Source organism: Cyprinodon variegatus, unplaced genomic scaffold, assembly GCF_000732505.1.
Source record: "Cyprinodon variegatus isolate N-32 unplaced genomic scaffold, C_variegatus-1.0 Scaffold318, whole genome shotgun sequence".
In the NCBI taxonomy this organism is placed as follows: Eukaryota; Metazoa; Chordata; class Actinopteri; order Cyprinodontiformes; family Cyprinodontidae; genus Cyprinodon; species Cyprinodon variegatus.
In genome coordinates, this window is record NW_015150771.1 from 283742 (window position 1) to 300637 (window position 16896).

Below are 16896 nucleotides of genomic sequence, written 5' to 3' on the forward strand. Positions count from 1 at the left end.
CATTAAACTAAGGAGATGATTACTATTCACTATTCACATAGGTCCAAGGTATCCACTGAGATTAAGATATTATTGGTTTTAATGTCTATTTAACATAATTTTTTTTAAAAAGGAACTAAACTCGGGTTTATTTTCTTACTGTTGAACCTTTGATCGTCTTTCTAAAATCTGTTCTCATCTCAATAGGATACAGTATATTACATTTTGCAATATAACTTTTAGCACACATATAATCTGATTATTAGACAGGCACTGCTTACATAAGTGCACTCACTGAGGGAGTTCTGCAAATAAACTAATAGAGAAGGCTTGAAGAAGTATTTCTTTATTTATTCCCCCAAAACACAAACGCTCACTTATCATTCAGTAGTAACAGACACCAGGAACTGTGCAGTCAGACATTTATAGGTTATTTATTTTGACATTTGAAGCAGTTTAGCTTGATTTGTTGCTGTCAGTGTTTTCACACTGTTATATTGAGCACCATGTTAACAAGCAGGATTGCCAGCGCTGAGATATTATTTGATTGTTGAGCTGTAATTTGCACTATGACAATCAAATTGTGCTGAATTCACTTTTTATCTTTTGTGCTTTTTGATTCAGCTGTTTTTTCTTCAACTTTCTCCTTTTTAGCATCCTCCTTGTCTTTTATTGGGGCAGCTTCTTTGACATCAGCTTTGTCCTCCTTGGCATCTGTTTTGTCTTCTTTCTCTTCACTCTTTTTAGATTCTTCCTTCACCTCTTTCTCTTTGCCTTCTTTGGATTCTCCCTTCTCTTTCCCTTCGCCCTCTTTTGACTCTCCCTTCTCCTTTATCTCTTCAGCCTCTTTAGCATCTTCCTTCCCTGCTTTTTCACCGTCTTTGGCCTTCTCAGCGCTGTCGTCTGGTCCCTCTGTTTTTTCTACCTCTTGTGTTTCTGCTTTAACCTCAGCTTCCACTCCATCATCTGGTTCTTCTTTCTCTCCCTCAGCAGCAGGAGTCTGGTCAACCTCCTCATTTTGCTCGACTTCATCACCACCTAAATGTAAATATTAGGTTTGTATTACCATAATCCTAAATGACATTAATTATTAATAGTTTACTGTATTGAAAATGAAAATATAATAAGAAAATACCTACCTTCTCCCTCTTTGCTCTCTTCATCTTCCTTCACTTCTTCCTCCGCTTGTTTCTCCTCCTCCCCCTTTTCATCTTCCTCTATCTTCTGCTCCTCCTCTTCTTGTTCTTCTTTTTCTTCCTCTCCTCCCTCTTCTTCCTCTTTCTCCTCCTCTTCTACTGTTTCCTCCTCTCCACCCTCTTCTTCCTTCTGCTCCTCCTCCTCATCACCCTGTCCCTCCTCTGCCTCCTCGTCTGAAGGGGGTGCGGCCTCCTCTTGCTGGGCGTGGCTGGCTGAGATGATGCCCTCAGTGGTGCTGGAGCTGAGCAGGTGGGAGGTCATCAGGTAAGATGTGCCAGAGCTGAGGCTGGAGAGGATAGGCCGACCAAAGGAGGGTCCCACCAGGGTGTGGCTGTACAGGGAGGACATACCCCCAATCCCTCCCCCACTGAAGCGAGACTCCTCACCTTCCAAAAGTTTTCTGTTAAAGAAAAAATGGGACATGATAAAATACCACAATTTAAGGAGAAATTAAACTGTCTAAATTTAGATATATACATATACATAGCTAGAACAGTGGGCTGTGAAATAATGAGAGAAAATGATGCCTTCCAAAATAACTTAACAAACTCAAAATTTGCTATCAAAATAGTAAATTTTTTAAAATCATACTGAAGCATTTATTAAAAATGTTCAAAGTTTCAAATAATTAAATATGCCATTGTGTATGCACCTGAACATGTTTAATTGCTACACATATAAATAATATTCAACAAACTGTATTCAAATGTGACAGTTTTTTTACAACAGTAAAAGTAACATTTTTATTTTATTTGTATTTTGTTTTTCTGTTAGATTTTATGAAATAAATATATAATTAATATTAAACCAAAATGAAACAGTGACATTTAACAATTTGTAATCAACAGAGATGATAGAAACACAGTTATATGTTTCTAATTTTTGTTATGTCTATTTGTAATGGACCCACACTCAGAAGGTCTACACAGGTGCATTTTAGTCTTACCTGTATGCTGCAATCTCAATATCTAGAGCCATTTTGACATTGAGCAGGTCTTGGTAGTCCTTAAGGTAGCGTGCCATTTCCTGTTTGGTCCCCCTCAGCTCATTCTCCAACTCTGCAATTGTGTCCTTAATAGAAAGCAAGGTGAGTAACCTCAAAGTACTGAATCTAAAGAAGCATCACATAATACTGCAGTGTGCTACTACTTACATGCATAGCAGCTATCTCTGCGCTCTGCTTCTCTTCCATATCATGCAGCTGCCTCTCCAGGGATACATTAAGGCCTTTGCATGCATCAATCTCAAGTATGCGGGCCTGCAGCTGACGCCGGTACTCCCCTGCTTCATCCTTTGAGCTTTTCACTGCATTGCTGTGCTGAGCAACAGTTTCCGTCAGCGAACCCACCTTTCCCCTAAACCACTCTTCAGCTGCCTTCATGTTCTTTGCAGCCAGCCTCTCATACTGGGACCGGATGTCCCTGAGAGCACCAGAAAGATCAGGAGTGGCGGCTTCAGATTCAACGGCTACCTGGACCCCCATCTGGACCTGAGCCTGAAGTTCAGCCACCTCCCCCTCATGGATTCTTTTGAGGAAAGCCAGTTCATCCAGCAGAGTTTCCACACTCTTCTCTAGCTCTGCCATTCCTAAGGCTGCCTCATCAGCCTCACGACGGGCCTCTATCAACTTGCCCTCTGCTTCTTCCCGAGCCAACATCTCCTCCTCATATCGACCCTGCAGTGAGTTCAGGGTTTGTTCCAGCCTCTCTCTCTGACCCAGGGCAGTTTGCTGCTCTGCCCTTGCTTCATCCACAGCTGCCCTCAGAGTTCTAGCCTCTTGTTCATACAATGCTCTGAGACGGGATGGCTCTGAATGCCTCTGCCTCAGTAACAGCAGCTCTGCCTCCAGAGCACGGTTCTGCTGCTCCAGCTCACGCACCCTCTCGATGAAGCCAGCAAAACGGTCATTGAGCTCTTGCAGCTGGCCTCGCTCCTGTGTGCGTACCGCTTTGAAATCGGAGCTGATCTGGGCTGCCTGGTTTAGCTCCCGCTCTAGGGAAGAAGCTGAGGAGGAGGAGGAAAACATCACCCGGCTGGGAGAGGAGTACTGCAGACGGGAGGAAGAAAGTGGGGATGGACGGGAAGAGTAGCTGGCATGGGTCCTTCCTCGCACCACTACCCGAGGGGTAGGCTCAGCATACAAGGTTTTGTATAATGAGGAGGCATAGTAGGGGTCATATCCGAAGCTACTCATGGCTGAGTGTTGGAGGGATAGGCTGCTCTCCCTCGCCTCTTTATGCCTGTGTGGGAGAATAGGTGTACAGAGGGCTCAGGTTTAAGCCCCGACTGCTCGCTGCAGCAGAAGGCTGTGCTTTTATAGCAGGACAGAGTCTGACGCAAGCACTTTCTCCAAACCCTGACAATGCAGCCTCTCTAGACTTACACTGCAGCAGCAGAAGATGAGAGAGAACGGTCACAGGCGTAGGAAGAAAAACACTCACAGGAAAAGAAAAGGCAGGTATGGAACTAGCACATTTCTTCATAATGGCAGCAAGCGCAATCACCACCGCCAGATTTATACCAGAACTTGAACCTGGGTTTCACAGTACTCTAGACAACTAAGCTGTTTGTTGTTTTCACGATTTATAAAGTTATTAAATATGGAAGAAACAAACGGCTGGCATCTTTAAATGGGCTGTCCAGACTCACCAGATCTGACACAGCTTGCCTTCTTCTGGTGGAGAAGAGAACTACAGCTGTGACCTCAAATGACCTGCACAGGAAAAATCTCTTGCAAAGAAAAGGAAAAGATTACATTTTGGGAGAACTTTAAAGCAGATAAAAAAAAGCTCATTACATCTGTGTTTTGGAATTTAAAATAAGTTCTTCCCATTTGGGTTCCAGGAAATATGCATACATGTATACAGAAAACAGAAAAATAAATCTGCATAAACTGCATACCAAATAAGGTATAATGTCTCAAGAGGGAGGAATTTCTGGGAATGGAGTCAGAATATTTCAGCTTATTCTTCTACTGCTAACCAACTTTGTAGCTGTAGATTGTGCATTTCTTATCATAAAAAAGTTTTTGTTTGATTTATTGGGATTTTAGTTTATACAAAACAAACTTTTAGTCAACAATGATACATATACTGAACAGTATTCTGCTTTTGCTTTCTAATATTGCGTGTGCGTTTTGGCTTAACCTGGATTCTAATAAAAACATTGTTTATTCACTTTCCTCTCAGTCCCAATCAATTCAAAACTACCATTCATTTGCCAAATTAATTTATCTGCAAAATGTTCCAGTAAATATTCATCAGTGTTACAGAAATTAGTCCCACTTGTGAGCAGGTTTAGTGGTACTGCCTTAAAAAAAATAATAAAAAAAGAATTTTCTGCGCCACCACAAAAGCACTTCTTTGGGTTCAGAGACCCTCTGATGTCTTACTGTACATGACCCAGATGCAACATGAATGGGGGAAATGGAAACGTTCAGCTTTACTAACCTGAAACATTGGGGGATACAGTTCATCTCCCCATAAAGTAGGCTTCACTTCAGCAGGTCATTATCAGATCATACTGTAATAAAATATAAATAATTTCATTTTTTATCTCCTCTGTATCACAGAACAATACAGTAGACAGTATTTCATTCATCCCCCAATTCACAAATATATGATTTTGTAGATTACTTATTTCTTGGTTACTTCTTTTCTTGCTCCCTGCTTTAGACGAAAAAGAAGGATTTTATTAATAGGAGGCTGACTCCTTGGTTTAATGCAAAACTATGTACTTTGAGGAATAATGCTTGAAAAAGTGAGGGAAAATATTGCTTTACATCTCTACAGGAATCCTACTTCATCTGGAAAAACAGCCTACTGCTGGATAAAGTGACCCTCCATAAAACTAAAGCATAATGTTTTTTCTTGATTAATGGGAAATACGCTTTTTGTTTAATATATTTGCCAAACTCACACTAACCCAAAGTTCTGTTGAGCTGTAAACCCCCCTTGCTCTTAGTAGTAATTATTTTTGTTAGATTCTTTAAAAATAAGATAATTTGCACCCCTGGTGGTTACACTGCTGATACATCTTATAAGGACAAGGATTTAAACCCCCTAGTGAGCAAGGATTGAGCCAGTGCTATCAAGGCAGATGAGGAATAGAGGATTTATTAAAGGGGCATATGTCTGAGTGAGTTGTATTCATACCAAAGCATGGGATTATGAAAGTGAAAGCATGTACCAGTAAACAAGTTCACATGAAAATGTTAAAAAAGCAAAAAACAAATGCACAGTTCAATACTGTAATTTCTGCAAGTTCTTGACATTCAGTGTTTTGATTCTCTTACAACTGAACAAATGTAATATGTAAGAATTACCCAATGAGAATCCAGGCAGATTCATTTTGTAGCGAGAATTAAAACACATACATATTTACAGATTATCTCTGTCTAACATGCCTGAATTCCTCCAAATTTGCGGAACTAGAAATAAAATTTAAATCTTTAATTCTCCTGATATTTCACATCTGCCCACTTATTTCTGACTTTCTGTAAAAATACGCAACATGGACTGCATGTTTAGGTAGAAAACTCATCGTCGATTATATTGCAAAAAGGTTTTCCTTTTTGTTTCCTGTTGACTCAAATTTACAAAAATATATTTATCAACTGCTCCTCGGATACCAGCAGCTCAATATTCCCAAGCTACTGACTTGCGTTTTAGTCCTCTTACGTCTAGGGAGTATCTGCACATATAATGTGCAATTGGCTAGCTCAGCATTTTGCACATGAAGACTACCACCTAACACAATCAGCATCACCCATTTTTGCTGTTCTGTGCAGTTCTCTGCATAAATACCGCTGCATATTTTGTAATGTGTTTGTGGTTTATGGGATACGTCCGTGCCTTTGATCTAAAACAAGTGCTGTTTGAGAAATTCTTTTTTGCACCAAAGGACCTTAGAGCCCTCAAAGGTAGTTCTTTGCTACTCTAAGCTGAGTCATCGGAACAGTTGTAATCACACAAACTCCCCCGTGTCCACTTTTTTTTTTCCACTCCAAACAGCAGGCTGACAATCTGCAGCAGAGCATTTTGTTGCAGACAGGATGCTTACAAATCCCTGGGCGAAAACACAGATCAGCAGCAGATCATTAAGTTGCCTTTCCAACCAAATGAAAATGCTTAAGGCGGCGATACAACTTGTGGCTTTTTTTGGCCAAGAAACATGATGAGTACTGAATGGTAGGCATCAACAAACAACAGAATATTAGTAATATTAAAGCATAAGCTCACATTAAATAGCTATATTTCTGATTAAATAAAAAAAAATCAAACTGTGATGTAAATGTATAGAAAAGCACCAATCGTATTTCAATCTCTTAAACCCATTTTTTTCTTTAACTTAAGGACTAGAATATTATCTTTTTTATTCAGAAGAAAAGGAATTTTTCAAGACCATTTATTGAGAATATCAGCCCCAATGAGAAAAAAAGAGAGAAAGCACCCATAATAACTAAAACAAAATAACTGACACTTCTGCTAACAACCAAAACAAACATACATAGTGAAAGGGTGGGGTAAGGGGTGAAAGAGTGCAAAAATTATAAAGAAATGTTGTTAATTTATAACACATAGATATATACATGCATATGTCTGCCATTTTTGCGCATTGTTCTCCTTCCCAGTTCTTTCTGTACAGTACAAACCAAGGTTAAGGTCACAGGATGCAGGTTGGCATCACTCCTAGAATTCCATTAAGATTCCTTTTTGGACCCATGCTTTTCCAGTGGATTATAATTTCATAGTAAGATGACAGGGCATTTTTTTTTTTATCACATTTTAGCTTTTGGATTTATCGGCTCAGTTTCTAAGCCATCTCCATTATCTCAGCTCTGGGAATTTCTTCTTCCTGGCATCAAATTTCATGTCAGATGCAGCAGAATATTCAGCGTCTAAGACATCCTCTTATTTTGTACTCCCTTGCTTTTGTCTAAAATAACACAGAAAAAATAATACAATAAAGGTTTTATCTATGGTGGAAAACTTAAATGTCTATTCTATTTACATATGGTACTATTTTGCCAAGGTATTTAAAAATTAAAGTATTCATTGATTTATTTATTACTTTTTATAAACAACAGTTTATTTATTTTGTTATTCAAGATCAACCCCTAGTGGCCATAATGGGAAAGAACATGACAATTTTGTCTTATGATTTATCGATAGCTTTAAAAAAAAACATGTTTTACTCTGTAAAAATTATGAACTTAAAGACAATTCCTGTACTGTAGAAAATGTTTACATTTACACATTTTCAGACCTTACAGCTTAATTTCTATCTATTTATGTTACTGGACTACTGTGCAATGGATGAATGAATTTCTTATTTAAGATACTTGTATAATGTCAGAAGGTCTATTATTTTGAAGCAGTGAATTACAGCACAATGTAGTGCTAATACAACAGAATTTACTAAGATCAAATCTATTTTGGCCCAATAAAAATTAATTATTAAAGAGACACATGTTTCTATTCAAGTACTGTAATAGTAAAATATACACGAGATTACTAAACTAAGAGCAAGTATTTGATACAAAGCCTATTTTGCAGGTTTTCCCATTTGCTATGGTAATCTTCAACTGTGAGAGATTGAATCTAAAGCAACAATCCATAAAATTGCATTTAATTGCAATACACAAGTATCTGATTAACAACTAACCTCCTGTTCTCTAGGCTTTAAGAAGTTGCCCTGTGTTGAGAATCTTGCTGTATTATTGCAGTTGTTTAAATTAATTATCTATAAATATATATGACACCAGTTCAAACAAACTAACTCCAAGCAAACACGCCGAAATGACCCCGGTTCAATACAAATATTTCAAATTGTAGCTTTAATTCCTTCCTTTGACCAGCCTTGACTTTATTATTATGTCAAAGCTTGTCTTACAGCCTTCTGGAAAACAGTTTAACAAAAAGTTACACAAATGTAATAAATAGTTAAATCTTATATGAAGGTTTGTTTACTAGTATGTGTCAAGTGGAGTACATGTAAAGAAAAACAAAAAGATGACGTGCAAATGATTGTAGGCAACTGTATAGCTCCAAGAAGCAGCTAGAAACGTCAGGAAGTCCCCATGCTAAATTACATGGGGCTAGGATGCATCCTGCTATATTTTCTTAGCACCTCTCTTAATGTCAGTATGCTATTTGGATAGCAAGTATCATAGTGGCCACTCTTACACTTTCACCATGGTCTAAATGTCATCACTGGTTTAAGGTATTCAGATTCAGCCCAAGTACAGAGAGCTGTGATCAGCCGGCTTCACAATCATCACACCTTGTGGGTGCTCTTCTGCTAAGGGGACAGGATGGGTGGGGCCATATATCAAAATATCTTAGACAACATCCTCCTTCCCAAGACAATGACCCGAGGGGTACAACCAAGGCAACTAATGAGTGGTTTATAGCATCTCAAGGTCCTGGAGGAGCCTTTACAGTCTCCATGCTAGAAATATGTTTTTTGGAATAAGCTGAACTTATTGCATTGCCCTGCAACAACCAAGAAACCTGAAGGTCCAAAATCACTGCTGCAGTGAGACCAAACCTCATCATAACAGCAGGAATTGTCTGACATTCTGTAATTGTAGACAAAGTTTTTTTTTTTTTTTAACTACTAATTGAAATAAAGAGACATTACAATAGGGAGAGCAAAGTTGTGCAAAACAAATAAAAAACATAAACAGAGGTAAATTGAATGCATAAAAACGCTAATTGCTAAGAAGTGTAAGCCAAATCAAGTCAAAATTATTCATAACCAGTTTAAAAACATACAGCACTAAATTTAGTGCTAAACAAAAATTATAAACATGATAAATAGCACATTAGAATTTAAAACTAATGAATTAATCAAAAATAGGAATTAAATACAAGTAAAATTAGCAACAAAAAATACAACAGAGACAGAAGAAAATGTAAATGTACAAAGAATTACAGTAATCCAATTAAAATGCTTCAAAGATTTGTAGTGAGAATTATTTACTTTGGTCATTTGCCTCAGGTAAAAAAAATATATTTTATTACCAAACTGATCAGTTCACCCTGTGTGAAAGCACCATCAATTGTAAACCAAGGATTGTGACAAGAATCCTTGTTTAACCTGCAAGAAAGCCAACATTTACATGAGAAGAAGACCCACCAACTTCATACTAAAATAATGTAATTCCTACTTTCAGAAAACATTGCAAAAGTTGCATATAGTAGTCATTGTCCGGTTTTGAGGGCACAAAGATCTTGGTTTCATCCACTAAATGAAAACCAATCCTATGCTTTCCAAAACAGTAGAATTAAGAGGGAGGAGACACAAGAAAAATTGCAGGGATCCAAGATTTGAGCCCTGTAGGACCCCACAAAGCAACAGAACAGAGTATCTGCAATCACTTAGTTCACAACAAAAAGTCTCTGAACCAGGTATGATATGACCACTATAGTGCAATACCTTCGATGCCGACCTTCTGCTCTGAGTGGGACCATATCAGGTTGATATAGTCCAGTGTATTGAAGTATGTGTTGGTATAAAGACTTAAAAGCTGAGCTTAAAAACCTCACAAACCCCATTTTCTTCCAAAAATGCTTCGAAATGCTTGTAAAAAAATGTCCATCACTGAATATTAAGAAGAAAGTAAGAGGACAGTTATTTGAACGGATGGAGTCGTAGTAACATTGTCTCCAATTTCCACCAAGAATATAAGTAAAGGTTTTAGGCAGCTGTCTTCAAACATTTAGGTTACTTAGGTGTCACAGCTAGATGAACATGTTAAAAGCCTGCTCTGTCATAACACTATTAATATTTCTATAGCAAATCTAATTATGAACTTTTCACAGTAGAGCAAGTTTTATTGTGAGTTTCAGAGTGAGGAAACCATCTGCAACCAACTCTGCTCTTTACACTTTTGTTGTATGGATCTCATTTTAAAAGTCATGTTGCTATTTTGGTTTACTCTTGACCTCTGGCCTTCCCAGCCTTTCTCATAATCCAGCTGGATGTTTGGCTCTATTGGCCTGCCCTGTGTGTCCATCAGAGCCTGAGGAGCTCTCACAGGTGGAATGCTGAGAGGCTGGTCGCTATAAAAAGAGTTTGGTATGCTGGTCTGTGCTCACTGTTGGCCAGCCAGAGTGTGTGAGAGAGCAACTTAGAAGGGCTGAGGGCTCTGTGTTTGCTTGTTTAGACTTAAACCTGAAAATAACCATTAAATATGACTGCTGTCCACCGCTTAGTTATTGTCCGCCATGGTGAGAGTGCCTGGAACCAGGAGAACCGCTTCTGTGGCTGGTTTGATGCCGACCTCAGTGAGAAGGGAGTGGAGGAGGCTAAGCGTGGAGCCCTGGCTATTAAGGAAGCAGGCCTTAAGTTTGATATATGCTACACCTCAGTGCTGAAACGTGCCATCAAGACCCTATGGACCATCATGGAGGGCACCGACCAGATGTGGCTGCCCGTGATTCGCACTTGGCGACTGAACGAACGCCACTACGGAGGCCTCACTGGACTCAACAAGGCAGAGACTGCAGAGAAGCACGGTGAGGAGCAGGTGAAGATCTGGCGTAGATCTTTTGACATCCCACCTCCAGTTATGGATAAGGATCACCCTTACCACAAGATCATCAGTGAGGTAAGACACCTGAACATTATTCTCCTGTTCAACGATCTTCAGAGTTAAAGGCGGGTTGCAATGATCTATTTCTGTTTTTCTACTACCAGTCTCGGCGTTACAAGGACCTGAAGCCTGGTGAGTTGCCCACATGCGAGTCCCTGAAGGACACCATTGCCCGGGCCCTGCCATTCTGGAACGATGTTATTGCTCCACAAATCAAAGCAGGCAAGAATGTTATCATTGCTGCCCACGGGAACAGCCTCCGTGGGATCGTCAAGCACCTAGAGGGTGAGTTTTGCAGTTTGCGTGTGGGTGTTGTTGTATTTTTTCAATCATAATTCTAAAGCTCTAAAATTGTTTGCAGAGATTTAATAACAGAAATAAAAATTTATTTACTGGATTTATAAAACGTACATGGACTGCGAATAGAGAGCTTTTAATTCCACTGCTTATAAATAGCAAGCAAAGACTCCTGCAGTCGACCGCAGGGTAAAGGGTCATCAGCTTGGTTCCCATTACAGTCATGACCTTTATGTCGAAAGGTTGGACATATTTAAGAAGTGACCAGGGATGAATAAGGGAGTTGCTGAATATAAGAGAAGATGAGGCATTGGGAGGAGAAATATGAGAAATATAAAAAATTATGTGATTCATATTTTGCACAATCAAGCATGAAGAAAGTAAATGGAGGTCCAGAAGTACCATATTTAAACAATCATTTAAATGTGTCACCAAGGCATCAAAAACTAGACTTTTAATGGACAAATAATTCAACATACAAATATTTGAATGTCAATAAATATATATTGCATTCACGAAAAGCATCTAGAATTATTTAAATGTGTAGTAAATCATTTCATTTTCCCATGAAGCAGCCACACCATGCTTTTTAGTAATATATATAAAGCATTGAAAAACTTTGCATAGGTATGTAATGTATGAGCACAGATACTCCAATATTTCTGATTCAGGATATGTTTGTATTGCTTTTTCAGGTATGTCTGATGCAGCCATCATGGAGCTGAACCTGCCGACTGGAATCCCAATTGTTTATGAATTGGATGCCGAACTGAAGCCGGTCAAGCCCATGGCTTTCCTAGGTGATGAGGAAACTGTGAAGAAGGCCATGGAGGCTGTGGCTGCTCAGGGCAAAGCCAAGAAGTAAACTTGCCTTTGAGGCTCCATGAGAAAGCAGAAAATGAGACTTTCACCTCTAAATTCTTCCAGCTTTTCCTCATATTTCATTCCAGATTGGGGAAATGGTTAATGGTTCTTTCGGGAGAAGGGCCAGGCCCCCACATTTTACACAGCCATGGATAACTCAGTCCTTTTAAATTGTGCCCAAGCCCTAGTTTGTATGGTTCACCACTCTGGCAAATCAAATAAATAAGTCATGTTTGTATGTCTGCATTCTTTCTTATCCTCACAAATCATTTCTTTTTTTGCCCTCCTTTTTTATATGCAGCTTAACTCCATGGTACTTCTGGAGGATTTGGAAAAGTAGGAAGAAAAAAAAAATCAGCAAAACACAAAAGGTGCTGTGATAGTTTATTCTAAGGTCCATAAGAGTGTGAAAAGCAGTCTGGGAGAAAAGTCAATGAGTTCATCCAGGCAGTATTCCAGGAGGTACAGTAGTATGGTTGTGTTCAAGTGTCATCAGACCAGGGAGAAATGCAAAGGCGCAGTTTTAATTAAGATATATCAACAATGCATTTCATTTTAGATAAAGATTTATTATAAATGGAGACATTCCAAAGTGGTGGCTTTATTCTGCTACTGCTATTGCATTCAAAGGGTGATTCAGCAATACTGTTTAATGCTACCTTTATATATTCTATACCTAATATGAATGTCTTGCAATAACAAGAAATAAGAAGTAATGAAAATAGTGATATGAAGCTATTTTGTAAATTGTGTGTAAACATAAAACTTCTTAGATAGACTACTGAGGCACATATATTTAGGTTTAGCACTTCCACGGACTTTTTCTATAAATCATTGAAGTCCATGTGCTGCTCTTTTGCATTTAAAGTGTTAGGTTTGCATTGATTAGCATAATAACCAAAATCCTCAAAACATCAGTTTCTTAAATTTTCAGTTAGTTTAATATAACTTCAGCCATAAAGACATTTACAGCCACACCACTCCCTCTTATTCTCAGGGGAGCTTTAATTCAATCCTTCTATTGCAGAGCGGCTGTCCACAAAGGTCAGAGTCAAAAATAGGGTGTACAGAATGTAATTGTTTCTTCTATTCATTTCAACCGCATTTTTTCCACCCAGTTTTATTATGTTGAAATCTGATTTCAAATTGAAAACGCACTTGTTGAAATGCTTGGAGAAGATTATTTATATCAGAAACCGAATATTAACGTACAGACAAGGAAACAGATTGACTTTTTTGTTTTAACGAGTTCACTAAATGGTAAAGCTTATGGTTAAATTACAAAAAATATTCTTAATTTTCTGTGCAGATTATTTGAAATATTGTATTTAAACTTGATCAAAAGGAAAAGTGCTAATCTGTCATACCAGGAGACATTTTCTAAGGAGCAAAATAACACGGTTCTCTGTTAAACAGAACTCACTTTGAACCATAAAATATAACTTTGAAACAAATATATATATATATATAAATATATATAGGGGCATTTAAGCCCAACTTTTACTTTTTTATATTCCATTTTAGAGCTTTATGCAACAACAAAAGTTAAAGTTATTGCACACTGATATTAAATTGTTTAAACATCCATATGTTACATTTTTCTTTTAATTCAAAGCAGTTAATTCAACAGACGTACATTAATCAAAGTAAAACCTCTAGAGAAGGTAAGTCCAGCCTGTAAAATAGTGTTACAGTGCCAGCAACTGAACAAGATTGTATTTGAAGTATCGGAAAAATTGTGATTAATCCATTATTGAAAGAATTGTCAACTAATTTAGTAATCAATTAATCAATAACTAGAGTATAGAGACTCTAATACATTCCATTAGTTGACAGAGGGACCCACCTTGAGCAGCAATTACACAAAATTGTAAAAAAAAAAAAAATTATGTGAACTTTTTTCATTAAAGATAAAATAACGTGTTCATCTGTCAATATGCTCTATCCAGAACTCAAGTGGAAAAGTTTTAGTTTCACCTGGTATAATTTCATAAACCCTACTTTAAGGAATGTTTTGCTATTTGATTATAATTGATTCATCGAAAGAATAATCGACAGATTAAATTATAAAATATCGTTAGGGGGATTTCGGCATCCCCCAGTGGACAAAAGCTGTATTGTTTTGCCTAAAGGAAGAAAATATTTCCCATGAAAATCAGCGTGGTGGAGAGCATAGGCATACCTGCAGAGTCCTGAATCCAGGTTGCCTGCTGTTGGATTGAAATACCATACATTTGTTTCCAGTGGCTGTGTGAAAGATGAACAGCAATGAGCTAATGAATCCAACTCTGATGAAATGTCATATGAGGATGTTTAAATTGGAAACGTCTTAGATTTTGTACTGTATTCCTGCACCCCCACCTCACCCGACTGGTCAACGACTAATGTTCTGAGGAGTTTAGAACCTTGAAACAGATAAATATGTTAGGTTTGAAAATTTCACAGTAAACACATTTAGATCCCAGTAGGAAGGAGTTGCCTTGCCTATGAATTCTGAACATTTTGCACAAATATATTGTCTCTCGGGGAAATTTAGGCGAATCAACTTCCTTCTTTATAAAGAATGGCGAAAGTGATATATGCCGTTAAGCACTCTGCACATTCATAGTTATTTTGAGTGGCAAGGTTGGCTACTGCTGGTGAGAGCAATACAGGCCTCCTCAGACCATGACAGAGGTGTCCTTCTTAAACTAGTTTTAAGTCGAAGTATAATCACAAAAGTTAAAAAAAATACTTTATGAAGGTTGAAAAGTCACTTAGTGTTGGTTTAATACCAGTATTATAAGGAAATAAAACAAACATTCTATGATTGAAATGGAAATTCTTAACAACTCATTTTATTAATGTATTTAAAGTTTAATTTAGGGAAGTCATTATTCTATTCTTAAAAACAATCATTTCTTTAAGAATGTCAAAGAGAGGTAAAAGAATAAATAAAAATAATTTTCCAAGTTTCAATGCAGATTAGGCACGTTTGATGCAGTCTTCAGAAGAGTCTTCATCTGTAGCAGATTTAGTACTGGCTTGTCTCCTAAAGGGCTTTAGGAAGCTTGGCAGAGATGCAATCTTATAACGATTTTTTTTATATTCAAGTGCTTTATGGGTTTCCTCTTTTGACACATCTACATATTCTCCAGCACTGGTGACATTCTTTTCTATGTTGTTGATCATCTCCCCCTGGTGAGAAACAAAAAAAAAAAATCTTGTCATCTTATCAGTGATATGTAAATTAGTCCTCAGACATTTATAAATGGAACAGAGATTTTACCTGAATCTCCAACAGCATAGCTGTGTCTGTTAATATCTCTTGTAGCTCTTTAATGCTGCATTCAAGACTGATGATGTCCTGATGACGTCTTTCAATCTCAGTAAGCGCCTGACTTGAAAAGTGGGCATCGGAGTGAATCTAAGGAAAAAATAAATATAATATAATATAATATAATATAATATAATATAATATAATATAATATAATATAATATAATATAATATAATATAATATAATATAATATAATATAATATAATATTAATATAATATAATATATACACACACACACATACGTTACATAGATATTTTACTAACGTTAGATATGAAGATTGCAAGATTATCCCGTTGCAGCAAATCCTCCAGGTCATCATCTGTAGTGACTTTATCCACTATGAGACACAAACAAGAAGTATAATAGATTGTTAAATATAGAATAACTAAGTAATTGTGGTAAAAGTGGAAAATTTAAGTTTGAAAAGATACATGTAACACGCATCTTTGGATATTCACCACAAGATGGCAGGATTACTGCATTTGCTCAGATTAAACTGATATTCTTAAACATAGATGAACACAATGTAAAAAGCAGCTTAAAGATGCTTTTTAAAGCTCACTCAGTGAACAAACTGGATAAATGAAAAAGGTACTCAAACAATGGATTGGCATTGTCTGGCAGATCTGTACATACTGTATAAAGTGTTTGCAATATTAAAAATGCTCCTGCCAAGAGGCCAATTAAATTTAAATAACAGCATTTATAGTACTCTGTGCTAAATATGCATTATCATAGGCATTTGCATGATTAAAGTTATTATCCGTTAAAGAATCAGATCAGACTCATGATCAGCTGTATTAGCCAAGTTTAGGAACACAAATAATAGATCTGACTTCTGTTTAAATTTGCTCTCATTGTAAAGCAGTTAAACAATTTAAAGCAGTTGCTGTTGAAATAGCTCCTCACCAATTTCCAGCTGTCTCTGAATTTGTGCCTTGCATTTCTCTCTGAAGGAAACCTGGATGTTATGGTAGTTCTTCATGACGTCAGAAAACCAGCGAGTCAGGTGTGAATGCTGGAAGAAGGGAGTCAGCAAAATTAGCTAGTTGGAAGCAATCGCAATGCAAGATATGTATAAAAGCACCTTAAACATAATGCACAGTGTGGTAAAGCTAGGCCATTGATCAGTTTCTGTTTTAAAAAGAACAGGAAGCTGCTTATAGTGCATATCACTGTGCAACACCACAATGTTAAGTTTAGCAGCAATGATTTGGTTGGAAAAAGAGCTACCCATTAGGAAAACTAAAGTACTAACCTGATTCCTTTGAATTCGATGGATTACTGAGTTATTAGCTCTGGTTTCATCTGATGGACAGTTTTTCTGCATTACTGAAACACAAATGAAATATATACAAATCAAGGGCGTAGGTTTGATTTCAACTTTGGTAGGGACACTATTCTCCAGTTTTATTGGTCCTTTGCAAAAAAATATGCATGCTCTTTTTTATGCTTAATGTGAGCTTCAGGGCTCATTTTGTTTAAAGAGAACAGCAGCATTTCTTGCTACATTAATACAAATCTTATAAGCACTACATGCACTAAATGCTGTTTATCAATATGTAAAGCATAACTGGCTCTGATGGATGTGGAATTAGGACTTTTTCCACTTTGAAAAGGATTATATTTCAATTTATCTG

The 16896-nt window shown here is 37.3% G+C and overlaps 3 protein-coding genes across 4 annotated transcripts in view; 1 reads left to right on the forward strand and 2 right to left on the reverse strand.

Moving 5' to 3' along the window:
- Positions 1-322: 322 nt before the first annotated feature.
- On the reverse strand, positions 323-3451 carry LOC107090947 (neurofilament light polypeptide-like). The gene is made up of 4 exons (XM_015384608.1): positions 2330-3451; positions 2123-2247; positions 1119-1576; positions 323-1017 (listed from the first exon to the last, which is right to left on the reverse strand). The coding sequence occupies exons 1-4, from the start codon at positions 3368-3370 to the stop codon at positions 572-574; spliced, it is 2070 nt and encodes a 689-aa protein (XP_015240094.1). The 5' UTR covers positions 3371-3451; the 3' UTR covers positions 323-571.
- A 6818-nt stretch (positions 3452-10269) lies between these two features.
- Positions 10270-12176, forward strand: LOC107090948 (phosphoglycerate mutase 2). Its single transcript, XM_015384609.1, has 3 exons — positions 10270-10792; positions 10882-11062; positions 11770-12176. The coding sequence occupies exons 1-3, from the start codon at positions 10376-10378 to the stop codon at positions 11937-11939; spliced, it is 768 nt and encodes a 255-aa protein (XP_015240095.1). The 5' UTR covers positions 10270-10375; the 3' UTR covers positions 11940-12176.
- Positions 12177-14756: 2580 nt separating this feature from the next.
- Positions 14757-16896, reverse strand: part of LOC107090962 (syntaxin-2-like) — a 6285-nt gene continuing 4145 nt past the window's right edge. The window contains exons 5-9 of one of the 2 annotated variants that reach the window (XM_015384624.1): positions 16515-16588; positions 16166-16274; positions 15520-15593; positions 15207-15344; positions 14757-15115 (exon numbers count right to left, since the gene is read on the reverse strand). In XM_015384624.1, coding sequence (XP_015240110.1) covers positions 14903-15115; positions 15207-15344; positions 15520-15593; positions 16166-16274; positions 16515-16588 — 608 coding nt within the window. In that variant the 3' untranslated portion in view covers positions 14757-14902. The remainder of the gene's footprint in view (positions 15116-15206; positions 15345-15519; positions 15594-16165; positions 16275-16514; positions 16589-16896) is intronic. The other variant, XM_015384625.1, reaches the window with a different exon arrangement.